General features: G+C 38.9%; 1 protein-coding gene across 4 annotated transcripts in view; it reads right to left on the bottom strand.

Annotated features, from left to right (window-relative positions):
• cadm1a (cell adhesion molecule 1a) overlaps nucleotides 1-16,082 on the bottom strand; it is a 438,346-nt gene that overhangs the window by 51,846 nt on the left and 370,418 nt on the right. For all 4 annotated transcript variants that reach the window (XM_042499349.1, XM_042499346.1, XM_042499347.1 and 1 more), the window contains one exon: nucleotides 8,660-8,832. In XM_042499349.1, coding sequence (XP_042355283.1) covers nucleotides 8,660-8,832 — 173 coding nt within the window. The remainder of the gene's footprint in view (nucleotides 1-8,659; nucleotides 8,833-16,082) is intronic.

A 16,082-nucleotide genomic window follows, 5' to 3' on the forward strand; every position in this document is an offset into this window, starting at 1 on the left:
ATATTAAAGGGAGAAGCACTATGATTATTTTTTCTGTGTTAATGTTCATAGAGTATGTCATGTTTATTGTAATTGCATTACTAAATGTGCATCAGTAATTTCTGATGTTTCAATTGAATGTATTTTCACTGTGAAATCACTTCAAATAGAAAATTTAATGCATCTGGAAATTACATTAAAGAGATGATAAAAGTTACCCTGCTGTTTGTCGAGCAGGATGTCTTCCCTAAGGGTACGAAGGTTGTTTATCATATGAAAGTAGTCTTCCCTGAGGGCAGAAGTTGTTCATAGTTACGGCAAAAAAAAAAAATCTGCTCACAATTGTTAGTTTAGAAAATCATCTATTTTATGCACTTAAAGAAAAATGCATCTTGTACTACAAATACAAGGCAGAAAGGTCTGTGAAGCTCCTCAGAACTCTGCCCGAAGCAAATTTAAAAATGCAAATGAAGGCCTTCAGGTGATCAAGATCAGTATTCAAACTTTGCTGATGTACGCTATGTTTTTAATCTATCAACAATTCCATTCTTTTAAAGACAACCTTGACAAAACAAAAGACTGCGCACACCAATGTGCAGACAAAGGCGGGGAGAAATGATCCATTGGGAAGTCGGCTGGCAGATGAAGCTTGAGCTGATGAGTTTCACACATGCTTGAGAGCCACAAAACTCCAGCTCGGGGGTGGTGCTGTCTAATTGGTTTTATCCCGTCATGAACTGTGAGGGTCCAGCAGATGTTTGGGATCATCAGTGTCAACAACTCATTAAAACAGTAAAATAAAGATTGAAAATAAAGATTAAAAGAAAGATGATTGTCTGAATGTACACCAAATCCCCCTTTTTTGTGGCTAGCTGGTGAAATGTATCAAAGAGACTGGAGCTCATTGACTTTCAAATGTGACAGGCAGAATGTGTTTTCCCTCCCGCTGAGTCACCGGGCCTTGTTTACTGATGAGGCTTATGAATCAGTGTTTCTGGTCTGAACGAATGGAGCAGGACCGCAGGAAGCTCAGAGACGGAGCCTGACAGGAATCATTCCCGCTAAAGCCGGTGAGTTAAAGAACTCCACGTGAGCACCGGATGAGAGAAACACTCAATATCTGCACAGCGCCAGTAATCACACCAAACAAAATGAAAGCTGAAAAAAGTACCTCCAGCACAGAGATTTTCATGAAACATATAACTTTTAGGAAAATGCATTTTTAAACCCATAAACCCAACAAAATCTTATTGAATACGGGGCACATCTTAAAAAAAAGTTTATTCTAAGACATGCCACATAATGACAGTGACTTATTTCTCATTAAATGGAAACTAATGCACATAGACTACTCTAAAATTATAGTCTAATGTAGTGTAGTGTAGCACATAAAAGTACTGTACAGTGCAGTTTAGTGGAGTAAGGTATGGTGACATAGTATAGTATAGTATTGTGCAGTCCAGTCCAGTCCAGTCCAGTCCAGCAAGTATCGCACAGTATAGTATTGTAAAGTAAGGCAAAATATAGTATAGTATAGTGTAGTATGGTATGGTAAAGAAAAGTAGAGCATAGTACAGTACAGTGTATTATAGCAACTATCACATTGTACAGTAAAGTAAAGCAAAATAATGTGTAGTACAGTATGGTATAGTACAGTGTGATATAGTATAGTATAGTATATAGTATAGTGTGGTGTTGTATAGAGTAAGTATATAGTATAGCATGGCATAGTATAGTATAATACAGTAAAGTATGGTATAGTATAACATTGTATAATACAGCATTATACACTATAGAAAAGTGCAGTGCGGTGTAGTAAAACAGGGAAACTATGTAGAATATTTAAGTGTTCATCTAAAACACAATAAACTTGTGCTCCAAATAGGGGAGAAGCTATCAGATAGTGAGTTGTTTTTCAAAATAACATATTTGGCCATTAGTTTAAGTTTCACAATGAAATTTTTAAGGGTATATCTGACAGAATAAAAAAAGTCAAAACAACGATTTTCTTCCAAAGACAAACGTGATGTGATTGTTTGGGTTAAACTTTGATATAAGGAAAAAAGAGCAAATAATGCCACTGCCAGAGCATTAGAGATCTAACAGACTGAATGCTGTTAGATGCCTCTTTGTGTATCGCTGTGACCTCGTCAGAAATGATTTTCTCCCCTGTTTGCTTTCATGTTTCCCTGCTTCTTTCAGTTTTCTGATCTGCTACACCACCTAACTGTTTTATTGATTTACTGTTTTGTGTTCATTTAGTGCTGCTTAGCCCTGCAAGGGTTACCTATATTTTTTTTCCATCCCAAGGTTTCTTCCTTTTTTTCATGTATTTTGTCAGGATAAGTTTTTCCTTGGCCCCTTCAGGAGGTGTCCTTGCCCTGTGTATAATCTCAACCAGTGACCAACTGTGACACTCTTGCTGTGATTGGAGGCCTTACATACACACACTTGACATTGACTCAAAGTTACATTTGTAAATGCCAATGTTGTGAAAGAATAATACTTTGTGTCTTTGAACTTTTGATTTGATCTTCCTAGAGAGAAGATACAATAGAAAAGTGATAAATGTAACAACAACAAATATTCTTCAGATAATTCTGATCGACCAGTTTCTTTCAAAGAAAGTTTGGCCTCATGCACATCTCTGAACTTTTAAAGCCATATGAGACCTGATTGAAAAGACCCTCTTACTGTGGAAATTTTTTTAAAGTGACCAGGCTTCCAGCTTTGGAGCAATCTACTATGAATTTCCCGAAGGCCCTATGAACAAGCTGTTTATTTATCATTTGTGGGGCAATTTAAATTTGTGTTGTTTTAGTCAAGACTGAAATATTGTATGGGAAAAATACCCAACTGCAGTACAAAAAAATAGAAAAAGTTGCCTAACAATTTTGTTGTTTCTTAATTGTCTTAAAAGCTGACAAGGCCTAAAAATACATCAGAAAAATACACTGGAGCAACTCGATTTTTAAACATTTTCAACTTAAAAACTTGAGTTCATAATTACTGTAATTAAGTACATAACACTTTAAACTCTTTATGAGTAATCAACTTTAAAACTGTGCTTATGCTCCCAATTATTCCATAAGTGGTAATTTAAAAACCTTTTATAGAAGACGAAAATCTAAATGCCCTAACCTAATGTAGTTTTTTGGTTAAACAGAATTTTATTGAAGACTGAAGGGTAGTTTTCTCTAAGCTGTGTTATTTTTGGAATCCACAACAGAAGCATTCTCTACAGAAAAATATGGTGCAGATTATTTGGAGAAAAAAAATATATTGACGTGGTTTTGAATACATACAGCAGATGCCTTCCAGAGTTTATCCATGTGAAATTTTGGGTGTAATCAAATAGACAATCATAATTACTGTGACTAAATCAATCCATATGGTGATCGGGAGATGTATGTTGGGATCTTAGGTTATAGAATTGTCCCAGAGTCACCACTGTAATTTCACAAATTGATAGACGGTAGAGAAATCAAAGCATTTAAAATGAATTGGTAAGAAAAAGACAGCATTCAAAACATAACTTCCCTGCAAATTTGTTTTGGAAGTGATGAATTACTCTACCTCCTCATAACATTTTACACCAGCAATTTCACTTCCACTCAAGAGCAATTTCAGCAAACTAAGAGCGCTTGCAGCTTGAATAGGATGTTTCGGGACACTTTGCACCCCTGAAGAAATATTGGATGCCACTTAAAGAGCTAACGGTGACTTGTGGAGGAACTTCCATGTGCTTTAATGGAGAAGACGTGTAAAGTAGGTAGGAAGACGACTGAAAGCAACAGGGTCACTAAACATGCTTCTGGTGTGCAATAAAGCCAGTACTGGTAAAAGAGCGGGAGGAAGAGAACTCAGTTATTGGGTAAGCGGCAGCCTGTAAACAACTTAAAACCCCTCGGCGCTGGATCTCACTCGACTGTGAGAGGAAAACCCTGATGGTTGTGTTTTCTTACCCTGTGAAGTAAGAGGGGCAGTGAGAGTTAGAGCGGTACAGACTGCATTCTTTTCGCTGTTAACATTGTTAGTGTCAGCCAGTCTCACAGTGCTCTCCATCACTTAGGGTCACAGTACTCGGGAACCAGATGTATTAGAGGAGATGCTGGCCATAGCTGCATTTGTTCTGGCTGTCAAGCAGGGCGAGTGTTGGGGGCGGAGGCTCCATGTGGACTTTATCATTAAATTACACATCTCTAATGTACAGTTGGGGATCTTGTGGTGATATTGTGGCTGTTTTCTTTAAACTTTTAATAAAGAAAATTAAATCTTAACACAGGAGACGTGGAAAACACTTCTGTTTATTTTATGACAGCTTTTGGGGTTTTGCGGTGCATTAAATCTAAAACACTGTACATTTTGTCAGACTCTCAGAGGGACTTCATCATTATTAGAGTCTTCCACTTTTTACTTGCCGCATTTAAGTTAGATGTATCTTTCTGAAATAGCCTGGAGGTATGAAGGTTAACTTTTTAAAACAAAAATTAGCATGTCTTTACTTTTGTGAAACTAATTCACCTTAGATAGTCTAAAGCCTGATTTATGGTGGAGTGCTTGACACTTCTGGTGAGTGATGCTCAGCAGTAGCGGCCAACAGGATGGACACACGCTGCATTGCTGGGTGCCAGTCAACCTCAACTTGACACAAGAATTAATGTTTTGGACGAGAGGAGAGAAGCCATTAAAATAGGGGGATGAAAAAACAGAGTAAAGCTTTTATTTTTTATGTATTTTAAATATGCAGAAAAAGGTATATCAGGTATATCACTTATACAGATCCAGATTGCTTTATTAATAGTTCATAACCAGCTGATGGATTTATTGCTATTGTAGGCAGTCTTGGCTTACGAGACGATACGATACAATACAGTACGATACGATACGACAAGACATGGTTTGGTTGTTCAGCCTGCACCAAAGTTTCACACAGCTTTTACACTAGTCAAAATGAACCACGGCATACAGGCAAACACACAAGAGTTTTTTTAAACCAAACACATTAGTTGTCAGAGCACCCTACCAGCAAAAATAAGGCTAATCTGCTCTAACTTGACAAGTCTAATATGCTGCAACCAGAGCCAGATGCTTTATATCACCACTGTACGAGTAAACATGCTGATGCCCCTGCTGCTTGTTCGGAGTCGTACACGAGACTGTGTGTCTACAAACAAGCCTTCCTCCCAGCTTCTGTTTAGGTAAGTGGTCGACTACTGAGGTGTAGAGGTAGTGCAGGAGCAGGAGGTGGTGTGTGTGTGTGTGTGTGTGTGTGTGTGTGTTTGTGTGTGTGTGATGTGTGTGTGTCTTTGTGGTGGAGGGGGGTCTGGAACATAATGTGAGAATCAGCTTCTGACAGCTCAGCCACAACATCCTGTCTTCCCATTAGCAAGGCGAAGGTTCGGCATGATTTGCCGTTGAATTACAGTCGACATTAGTCGTGTGGGAGCTGCGGACACATCAAAGTCATCAAAAGACTAGCTCTAAAAGGGTGGAGGCCTTATATGGTTTTAATGGTGGCTGTTTTTTTTTTTGTGCAAGGCTTTTAGTAGCCCACATGTTGCATTACCGTGTTTATCTTTGTCTTTTGCTCACCATGGGGGGATGTGTGGGTGGTTAAGAGAGAGGGGCGACTTGCAGCCCTCACCATGGGATTTTGTTGTTTAGGCCCGAGGAGAGAGACATACAAAAAGGCTTCTAAAATTACCAGAAAATTCATACTTCATGCAAAGTTGAGGATAATGGATTGCACAAATGTGAGCAACGATGCTGCTTTAAGTAAAATGGTTGCTCTTCCTAACGGTCTTTTATGAGTCCTGTCACTGATCTGATTGCAAAAACACACCTTTGTCTTACCATAGTAACCTCTAATAATTCCCTTGAAAATTACTCCAGACCTAATTTTCACTTCTGATTTTCACATTTCACTTTTTAATCCTAAACTATCTGATCTTAACTCAAATCCTTTTTTTCCAAACTGCAGACAAATTCTTAAACAAGTCAACACTGAAAACGTCTTCAATCCAAAGCTGTCCGTATGTGTCAGCCTGATTCTGACAAACAGAACACACACAGACTTTCACTACACTGTTAGTGCAGACTAACAGCTGTAATATAGCAGGTGGCAGTAAGCTGTTTCCTGATTTTCAGCGGCACCTCTGTTGTTTTATTGCACTCATCATTAGCACAGCAACCCGCTCTGCTGTAAATAACATCCATTCAGCTGGTGTCCGTCAGGCACTGAGAGTCCCTCTTTACCCCCCTACATAAAAAAGAAGCCTTTTCACTCCGCTAATTCCCTCTGACAATAGCAGCCAAATAATTTCTCTGCGGGCTCAGGCTCTACCAAAAGTGATAGTGAAGTAATTTTGGTCAGGGAAAATGAGCGCATTAGAGTGTAATGTCCTGCTCAGGGAGAAAATGTTAGTGGTATCAACAGTATAAAAGCATGTTAAGATAATGCTTATGAGGATGAGAGGGAAACAGAAAAAGAGAGGAGGATGTTACATCTACAGGAAGATCAACAGGAAGCCAAAGAAATTTGGCAGAAGAAGGCGGAGGCAGGTTAAAGGATTACCCCGGGTTTGTGGGAGGTAGAACATACACACCGCACTCATGTATTGATCTCCAGATTTGTTTTGGCTGCTGTACTCCATGAAAAAAAAACAGAAAAAAAACCCAAACTGGTTCACAACATATTGATGGACAGTGGTTAGCAGTGCATTTTATGTTTTTCTCAGTTGAGAGGATAGAGTTTGTTGTATGCTGCACAGGTTGAGGCAAACATGTTATTTGTATTGTTGGGCTATGTAAATAACATCGACTTGACTTGCATAAACATGAGATGAGGCACTCCAAAAATTTTAATCTGGCCTATTGAGCCACATACTGAAAATGAAATCCAATGACACATTGAAGCTGATGTAGTCAGGTTTACTTTTAGAACAAAACCACATCTCTTTTGTGTTTGCTGAATATTGATTTTATTTGCGCACAGCCTCCTGTCACTAACTGACCTTATTTTTTGAAAAACCTGACATGGCCTGTTTGGGCTGCTGGGAGGGATTTTAGAAATACTGAGGTCATAAGGTCAATACTGCCCAATTCAATTCTCCATGGCAATTTTTGACTGGCAATGTTTTGATTATTTTAATCATTTTTTAAACTTAATTTGATTACTTTATTTAAAGATTCAGTGTGCAAGATTAAGTGGCTTCTAGTGGTGAGGTTGATATTGCTACTTGTTTCAAAACCTTCTCTGCACTGCCGGTATATAACTCAAGACAAACACTCAATCTCTTTCTTCTATTTTAATTTAAGAATGTTTGCCTGGTTGTAGTTAGAACCCGTCTTCAAAATTCACAATGCAAAATGTGTATGTAAATGCAGAATGTAAACTTCTCTTCAGGTCATTAAAATAACCAAATAATACAGAGAGAGAGAGAAACAAAACTGAGGACATGACCTCCTCATTGTTAGTGAAAAATAGCACTGTGTTAAAAACATCTCAAGGAGCTGCTTTGGTGTGGGTGTGTTGCTACAGGCATTAGGGGGAAGATGAAATACAATCCAGTTTGAGTTGTAGTAATAATGAGTTTGCATGCTTATCAGGGGCCAAAACAGCTTGCAAGGATTTTTTTCCCCCTACTGTGCCGGTCTTAATGCAGCCTCAGGACCCTATTTTTATGGATCCAGGTGCCGAGCAGGGAGCGCAATCGTGTGAACAAAGTGGACAGAGCGAATTGATAAACTTTAGGTATTGTCCATATCCACAGTGCAATGCATACAGGGAGGGATTAAAAGCATACTGCACCTGTATTAAAACACAGCCCTTATTTTAAAGTCAGTCTGCATACATTAGAGTATGCTCATGGCCTCAGCCTTCAGTATGCTACAGATGCTTGCATGAGAACCAACATTTCACCGATGTTGTTAATAGCACCATATGAATGATCCTGGTGTTAACGTATATGGGACAATCTGTCATTGCTGGGACACACTGCATGCCTGAGCAGCTCGAAACAGAAACCTCGCCGAACTGCAGCGCCTTGCACATTGGCAGTGTCTATATTGGCAGCTCTGCGATGCTTCTGCTGCTATGAGTACTGTGCTTCCACAATTATAAGCACATATTCCACTCATTTAGGAACCCGTGCAAAGTCCTGCATTGTCAACAACACAATTCTGCAAATATTTCACAATAAATGTCCTCGTGTCAATAACTGAGGGTATTCTATTGACAGAAATGTTGTCAGAGGACTATTACGAAAAACAATATTTCTGATATTTATATTTTTATTTCCTCATCTGTGACAAATGAAGACTGTAGTAAAAGGTGGTATAGAGTTGATATAACTATCAAAACTCCATTTTCACTGTCTATTGTTGCTGACTACCGTGCACACCATGCTGAAAAAAATCAGAGAGCCACAGTTACTCTGGATGTGCCACATCTGAGAGACAGCTGAGATGCACCTGACCAGCGTTGCTCATGCAGGCAGAGTGGCTGCTCAAACCTGTTAACATGGGCACCAAACTGCCCCCCAAAAAACAGGTTCCGTGATGCTCCCTTGCTGCTCACGCATGTAGTGTGTTCCAGGCTTCAGAAAAACAAGATATAGTGATACAGGTAGAAAGAGAGATAGTAAAGTGATGGAAGGTCAGCGTTAGACCTACATACCATAGACGTAGAGGATGTAATCATCGAAAGACTCCCCCACTGCGTTGGAGGCCACACAGCGGTAGGTTCCATTGTAGGACTTGTTTAGGTTTTCAATGTAAAGATCGCCGCCGGTGATGACGGCATGGGATGGCACATCGTCATCCACCTTCACCCAGTTCACCCGCTGTGGCCTGTAAGGAAAAGCAGAGCACCAGTAAGATCCTGTGGATATGATCGACACTCGAACACTGAGAGCGGAAGCGGAAGAGGTGGATGACATGATCGTTTAAATAACCAAATTAATATTCTAAAAAACTCCCCTAAGGGCTGCAGTGTTCATTAAACCGCAAAGAACAAAATTGTGGAGTGAAAAACACACGGATCATATTTGCTATTCTTAGACTCCTACCACCAATAGCAACTAAAAATGTCAAATCTGACCTCTGTGGGACACACACCTGATCATGGTATTGCCACATTTAATTGATCTCTTCCTCTGGTATCTCTTTTCAGGGGCACGATTCTGTTCCAGTTTGCACACTTATTTTGATTTTTTCTGAGCATTTTGATAAAAAAAATAAATTAGTTTTGAAAAGTTGGCATTCAGCTAGAACCAAAAAACAGCAAGAGCGTACAGTGACCACATCAGTGAGCGTGCCATATTCTACGGGCTGAAAGGAGAGAATGGAGTCTTATATGTCTCATTCTTATCATTAACAGTTGGTCCATGCTTGTTTTTTGGATAAAAATATACTGGCATATCTGTTATAACGGAGCAAAAGCTCTCCAGTGATCAGTGCAACCCACCATCTTGCTACCTCTGGTTACTTTCGTTGTGCATTGTGCAACATCGTCCGATGACAGTGTAACCGCCATTATTTATTAAAACCTTTATTCAACCACGAATAGTCCAACTGAGAGAAACAACATGGCAAATTTCATATAAAAGGAACAAATAGACTAAAGACACAACAGCAAAAAAGTTAAAAACAAAAAAACAAAAAAAAATTTAAAAACAAAAACAAAGAAAGAGTTGAAACAATCAGCTTATTTACATAAAACAACTAAAATTAGAAGCATTTACTAGCCAGACAAGTGCATTCAGTGGTCAAAAAGTCCTTAATCCTGTTTTTATAACAGAATCTAGCTTAAGTTGACTACAATGGCTCAAAACTGGTGGAGACAAAGGTTTGTGCACAAGACAACACGAGGTTCGAAGAATCCTGAATGGAACCAGTTCAAGAACCGGAGCTAATTTGGTAGAAAAGGGGTATGGGAAACATGGACGTCCTCAGCAACTGTGATGAAAATTATCGAATTACATCAAACAATATCTTGTGTGCAAGGACATTGAATGACTGATTCACATTTATATTATCCTGTAAGTAAAGTTTTCTTTAGAAACATTTTAGCATGCCCTTTAATCATCCTCTGAACTCTAAAAACATACACAGCAAATTCTATGGGCATTTTGCCAGTCTCTCCGTTTTTAAGTTATTTTGTGGCAATGCAATAGCTGTATGAAAACAATGTTTCAGTGTGTCTGTGTTATGTCCAAACTCCTACTCTGTGCACCCTGTGGTATCTTGCAGGTGATCTGAATGCCTCCTGCCATCAGTGCCTGATCCTTGGCATCTGTTGGATGGCCTTTAAAAGCTCTCTCTGGCCCCACCCACGCTCCATCTCTCTGATGTTGCAGCCAGCAATGCTTCAGCCACCATCTTTAGTTTCTTTGTGTACTTTTAATATCAACATATCACTTTTTTAATGTTAGAAAAGACCAGACTCTATTTTCCTTGTCATTTTCGTTTTTGCCAATTGTTTATCTAAGTATGAGTTTGTCTTTTTTATTTCATTGCAATGGGATCTATTACCCTAATAAAGTGCACATCTATTTGATGGTTCACTGCATGACAACACTTGAGAACTCTTACATTTGTTAACAGTTTTTTAAAGATTACTCTGTCATTGAGATAAACAAATATACCGCCTTTTTAAATAGATTTTCAAGCAGCTGTGTTAACTACAAAAAAAGGCTAATCACAGAGAGTTAGGACATAAAAAACAACACATTAAAACGACAATCCTCCCTTTGTGTATAAGCAACAATAACTGTGTAGCAGCTTTGTCTTCAAATTGCAGGCTTTCCACGCTTGTAGACTTGTGAGTGTCGCTGTGTAGGTGGGCGCCTACCAAGCGTCTGTATTTGTTCTCTTTTCTACCTTGACTGAGGTCTATAGCAGGGTGACAGATTCCATTTTTATGACAATGAGCTCAGAGCACTCAGAGCCACCGAGGGTGAAGAGAAAAAAAAGAAGACAAAACACCTCTATTTTGCTGCTGCAACTTCCAATGGCCACTGCCAGCTACTGTTATTTCCCCTGAGCGTGTGCTGATGGTCTCTCTTGTTGCATTTTGTTGTGGTGTTTTAACTTGTTTCCCTCCATTTGAAAACATTTGGTGTGGAGGGAGCAGGCAAATAGAGGAAGGGGGGTGGGGGAAGATGATGCGAATAATCCGGGAGAAGAAAATATGAAATAGCAGTTGGAGCTCAATAGCAAAAAAACAAACAAACCACAAGTGCGTTTAATGGCTGCGGTGGACGGCTTGAAAGAGAGTGCCGTGTCTATTACAAGTGCTCCCCAGATGAAATGTAAATAAAAAATAAATATAAAATCTTTTCCTATGATAGAGTGAGAGACATGACCTAGAAAAAATAGTTTCTATAGGTGGATGAGATGTTGAGAGAAGGGGAAAAGGGAATCCAGAGACGGAAGACAGAGATAGACGAAAGAGGTAAGATGGGGCTGCAAGGAGAGAGGAAGGGCAGGCGTCTAGAATACAAATGGCTGCCTGCAGCCGGGGCCCCCTGTGCTATCTGCTGGTAATGACTGCACAACTCTCAGCAGCTCTAATGAAAATGACTTCCAATTCCCGGCTCACTGTATTGATTGTGTTTTCATCTTTATAAAATGAATACGGGTAGTGAGCTTGTCTCTATGCCAAGTATGAAAACTGCAGGGGGCTGGTGGATAGAGGAGGTCTGAAGTACACAGTGTTTGGTTCGATGTGTGTGTTTGCGTGCTCTTGTACTTCTACCCTTCAGAGGATCATACAGACTTCTAGACACTGCAGAGTGAGAGTAATTCCTGTACAGTGAGGATGGATCCTAACTCTGATTTAGGATTAAGATGACATCTCAGATCAGCTTTAAATGTGGGTTAAGTTTAAGACAAAGTTAAAGTCCTGCATTGGTCCTGTTTTCTAATCCTTGCATCATAACAATGCCACTATTTTGGTTTATAGAATACCGCTTCAAAAAAGCCTATGTTTTGAGTATGAAACACTTTAAAACTCTGAAAGGTTTGAAGGTTGGCTTTGAAAAGCTGTATTCAACTTCAATACACAACACTGACAATGGATTCCAACAGCAGCCCAGTTTCAAGGCCAACAAGTTATTAAAATGTTTCTGTCAATTCATACATTCAGCATGCTCCAGTAAATAACAGAAAATATATACATGTCCCATTTGGGGCCAGGGATTGACACCAAGAACTGGTACAAAACTGGTACACTGTTGTGTCTAAGTTGAATTTTTTTTTTTAAAAGTCTATGAAACTGATTGCCTTGACTGTAAGTAAATATAACGACTGGTCTTAATTTATATTTACCTTTTAACTCACATTTGCTAATTGTTAAGTTTCGTTAAAATTTAGTCATATTTACTTGTGTGAAGTTGTTGCAACTTAAAAATGACCAGTTTATTTAAATCAATCTTAAAGTTTTAGCAACTTTAGTTTATCAAATTTACTGTGCTTAATATCTGTTTCTGCTGGTTACAAACTAGTCAATCATATTTGAATATTCTTAACCATATTAACAAAACAGAACTTGCAGATCTCCTAATTTCATAACTGATAAAACTCTCTTCATCATTATCAGGTCAAGTCAGACTAACTATGTTTACTGAAGTTGCTAAGATTTAGGAAGAACAAGGTTATTTCACTTGTCATTTTTATGTTGCAACAACTTCACAAAATTAGGTAAATACAGCTACATCCAAGATTATTTTAAGTAAGATCAGCTTGTCAGATTGTAGTTTACCAGTTTCTGACTGGTCAACACTGAAAAACTAAAAAGCTCCGGGACAACCAGCGCTACTATCTGTATTTTTGTAACATTAATTCATTCTCACATATCCGGCAAAGTCCTAATCATTTTCTAACATCATTTTCTAGCAAAACCGTTGACGTCAGGCAATGATGCTCGACGTTGCTCAACTGTGTGTTTACATTCTGTGCACTCCAGCCATGGCTGACACAGTAAAATGTTCAAAAATGTGAGCTCACTACTAACATTTGCAGCTGAATGCAATATATGTAAATGTATTTGAAGGTGGTAACACCAGCAACCTTATGAAAGACTTACTGACTGGAATTCCCTCGGGAAACAAACAGAAGTGAGACGCGAGTGGCGAGTGCATGTTCTGTCACTCATTCCGTACCGACTAAATCTTCCGAAAAAGTCTCAGCTATCTGTCAGAGGACAGCTCCCTGAGGACAGTGAGGACTTCACTGTGGACAGTGGCTGGCTAACCTGCCTTCATCAAGCTGACAGCAGAAATGTACTGAACCAAAATAGTTTTCATGTTTGCTCCATGGGAGGAAATCAACAGTGTTTTTATTTATTGATTCATTGACTTTTTTTTTCGACCCAACGTGGCAGATGAGGGGAATTTGCCTGTAGTAAAACAGGCAAGCTCAGACTGGGAGCCTTGATCAATACATTTAATAAAAATGGGAGCATAGCAATCTGTTCCGTTAGACATGTGAGTGACTGACGTCAGAAACACTGCTGCATCTGCAGCCTCACTGCACCCTTGTGGCTCCTATGCTGATGGAATATACCAAACTAAAAACCAGTACCGATAACCAATGGCAATTTTGATATATCTTTGATATTATTTTAATATATGTCTTTTTCCCACCTATTTTTAGTGATCATCAAGTCTCCTCTGTACTGGAATTGACATCATATTATACATATTCTTATCGTTATGGCTCACTAGCAGATTGAGACATGTAATACAATGCTTTTCAATGTATTTAACTGTTCATTGTGCAAAATAAGAAAAATGCATTTTTACCCAATTCATTTTTTAAAGCGAATACTGGCCAATACCAATGAAGTGGCAATAATATTGTGCATCCCTAATGAAGTTAAGCATATTTACTTCAGTTCATGCTCTGCTCTCCGGACAGAGGGCGCTCTGACACTCCAAACGTGTGGTGCTCTGAATAACTGAACGGTATATTTCAACAGAATTTACGGTCTTTACGAATTTTCTCTGGTGCTTAGAGTGAAATGTCATGACAACCCAAGATAACTGATGTGGTATTGCTAATTGTTTTTAATAATTTCAATAGTAGTGAGATGATTAAGCCCTTAGCTCTGTTATAATAACAGTTGAATCTTTCCTAATCAATCCTCAAATCCTATTTGTAACTATGCCTTCTAACACTGCTGAAGAATGAAAGCCATAAACAGTTAAATGCACTGGGATTTTGGCAATGTTATGCCACAGGAATGGCTCCAAACATTTTAGTGGATGTTTTGAAGCTTCTCATAAAAATCCACTGCAGCTGTTGAGAATCCAAGCTTATCACAGCTGTCTTCCTCTGCCAAACTACAGACTTTTCAGAGCCACCTTTCAAGTCTACAAATGAAAGACTGATGCCAAAAATTTGGGTCTTTAATGAGGTAATTTCTTTAAGGTTGTCATTTATTGCCACATTTGTATTTACTTGCACATGAAAAATCCACTGCAATGCCACACCCGGAAGTTGGCCACATTACTGTTTCTGGTGCAATATTCATAGCTCCAGCCTCATGTAATTATTATTTTGTCCCATTCAAATTTGAACTGTCTTGTCAACAAACTAATATGATTGATACCAACAGCACCAACTGCACTGATGTTTGGATAGTTCAGCAGGTCTCCTGTCTGGAGTCTGATGCTCTCATTGCTTCACTCACCCTTAAGTGCTCTAATGACTTCATTTGCACTCCATTACATCTTCTCTCACAAAGACTTGTCATCTAAACAAAACAACATCTTGGTTTATAGATGATGCACATGGAATAATAGCCAAATGAGTGTCAAACAAGAGCTTTCTGATGCTAATGCCAGACATGTCACAGAGCTGATTAACACTGATAAAGGGCACTGTAAGTTCATTTTTGACATTTGGGCAAAAATGAGTTGGAGACTGTTCTTTGTGCTCAGCTCTGTGTACAAACATCTTTTAACTTTAATTACACAACTGGCTTCATCTTTGCACATCTAGTGCCTTGAGTGCATCAACACATTCTCTCAGTCTCACACACTCTTGATACCATCAGAGAATTAGCACTCATCACTAAAATAACACCCTGCCTATTCAACCCTCTTCCTGCTAAAAATCCTCCTGCTAGATATTAGAGACCCAGCCTGCTAACTATCATTAATGCCCCTTTTTGCTTGGTTCTTCGCCTTCAGAGAAGCAGTAATTAAACACCTGCTCGAAATATCACACAGTAATTCTGATGTGTTTCGTAATTACAGGGCAGTTTCAAATTTCCCCTTTGAAATTCCTGAAAAAGAAAATAGCAGCCATTCAATTACGCTATTATGTATCCAGGAATGGTCATTTAGAATAGTGTGGCTTCAGGGTCTTTATATAACATTATGATCAGCTTAGTCACAGTTTTCTTCTCTGCAACATTTACTTGTATCAAGGCAACTCTCTTATCCATCACCTCCACTCCAAATCTTTATTAGAAGAGATCTCCTCTCCCAGTGAGGAAAATAGTTCTATTTTGAAAGTGTCTTGCCCATCACACCTTAACCCCAAACACCATCTTTCAGTTTGCAGGTTGTGAGTCTGCAAGGTAATGAGTCTTTTTTTTTTGATTATCACTGGGCAGGCTAAGGGGATTGACTGACAGCCAGGTGGGAGAACAAACCCTTGACCTTGCATCTGGAGGAGGCCCTTGTGTCAACATTTTGGGCAAGATTCAAATTTTTTCCAACCATGAATCATAAGCATTTTCATTAACGGTCATTTGTTAAGTACCAGCATAAAAACTGTAACAATATTAAGTTACATCATTAACTGGATAAACAGGGTGCATAATCTAAAATGTAAATTGAGGAGGACCAAGTAAGGATCCCTGAGGAACTCCAGAGACTATAAAGGATGGCCTGGATGTTTGTACTTTGGCACAATGTCTTTAAAGAAGAGGAAAAGTGGTAGGCATGATCCCAGTGATTGAAATGAAGTGATCAAGGATAGTAAAAGGGTTTAACCAAAACAAAAGAAAAACTTTTCTTGGAAAGCAGTTTATAGCATTCGGAAAGCAGAGAAGATATAGAAAGCCTCTGTTAAGCTTTACTCTCACT

The sequence above is a fragment of the Plectropomus leopardus genome, chromosome 13 (assembly GCF_008729295.1).
Source record: "Plectropomus leopardus isolate mb chromosome 13, YSFRI_Pleo_2.0, whole genome shotgun sequence".
Taxonomy (NCBI): Eukaryota; Metazoa; Chordata; class Actinopteri; order Perciformes; family Serranidae; genus Plectropomus; species Plectropomus leopardus.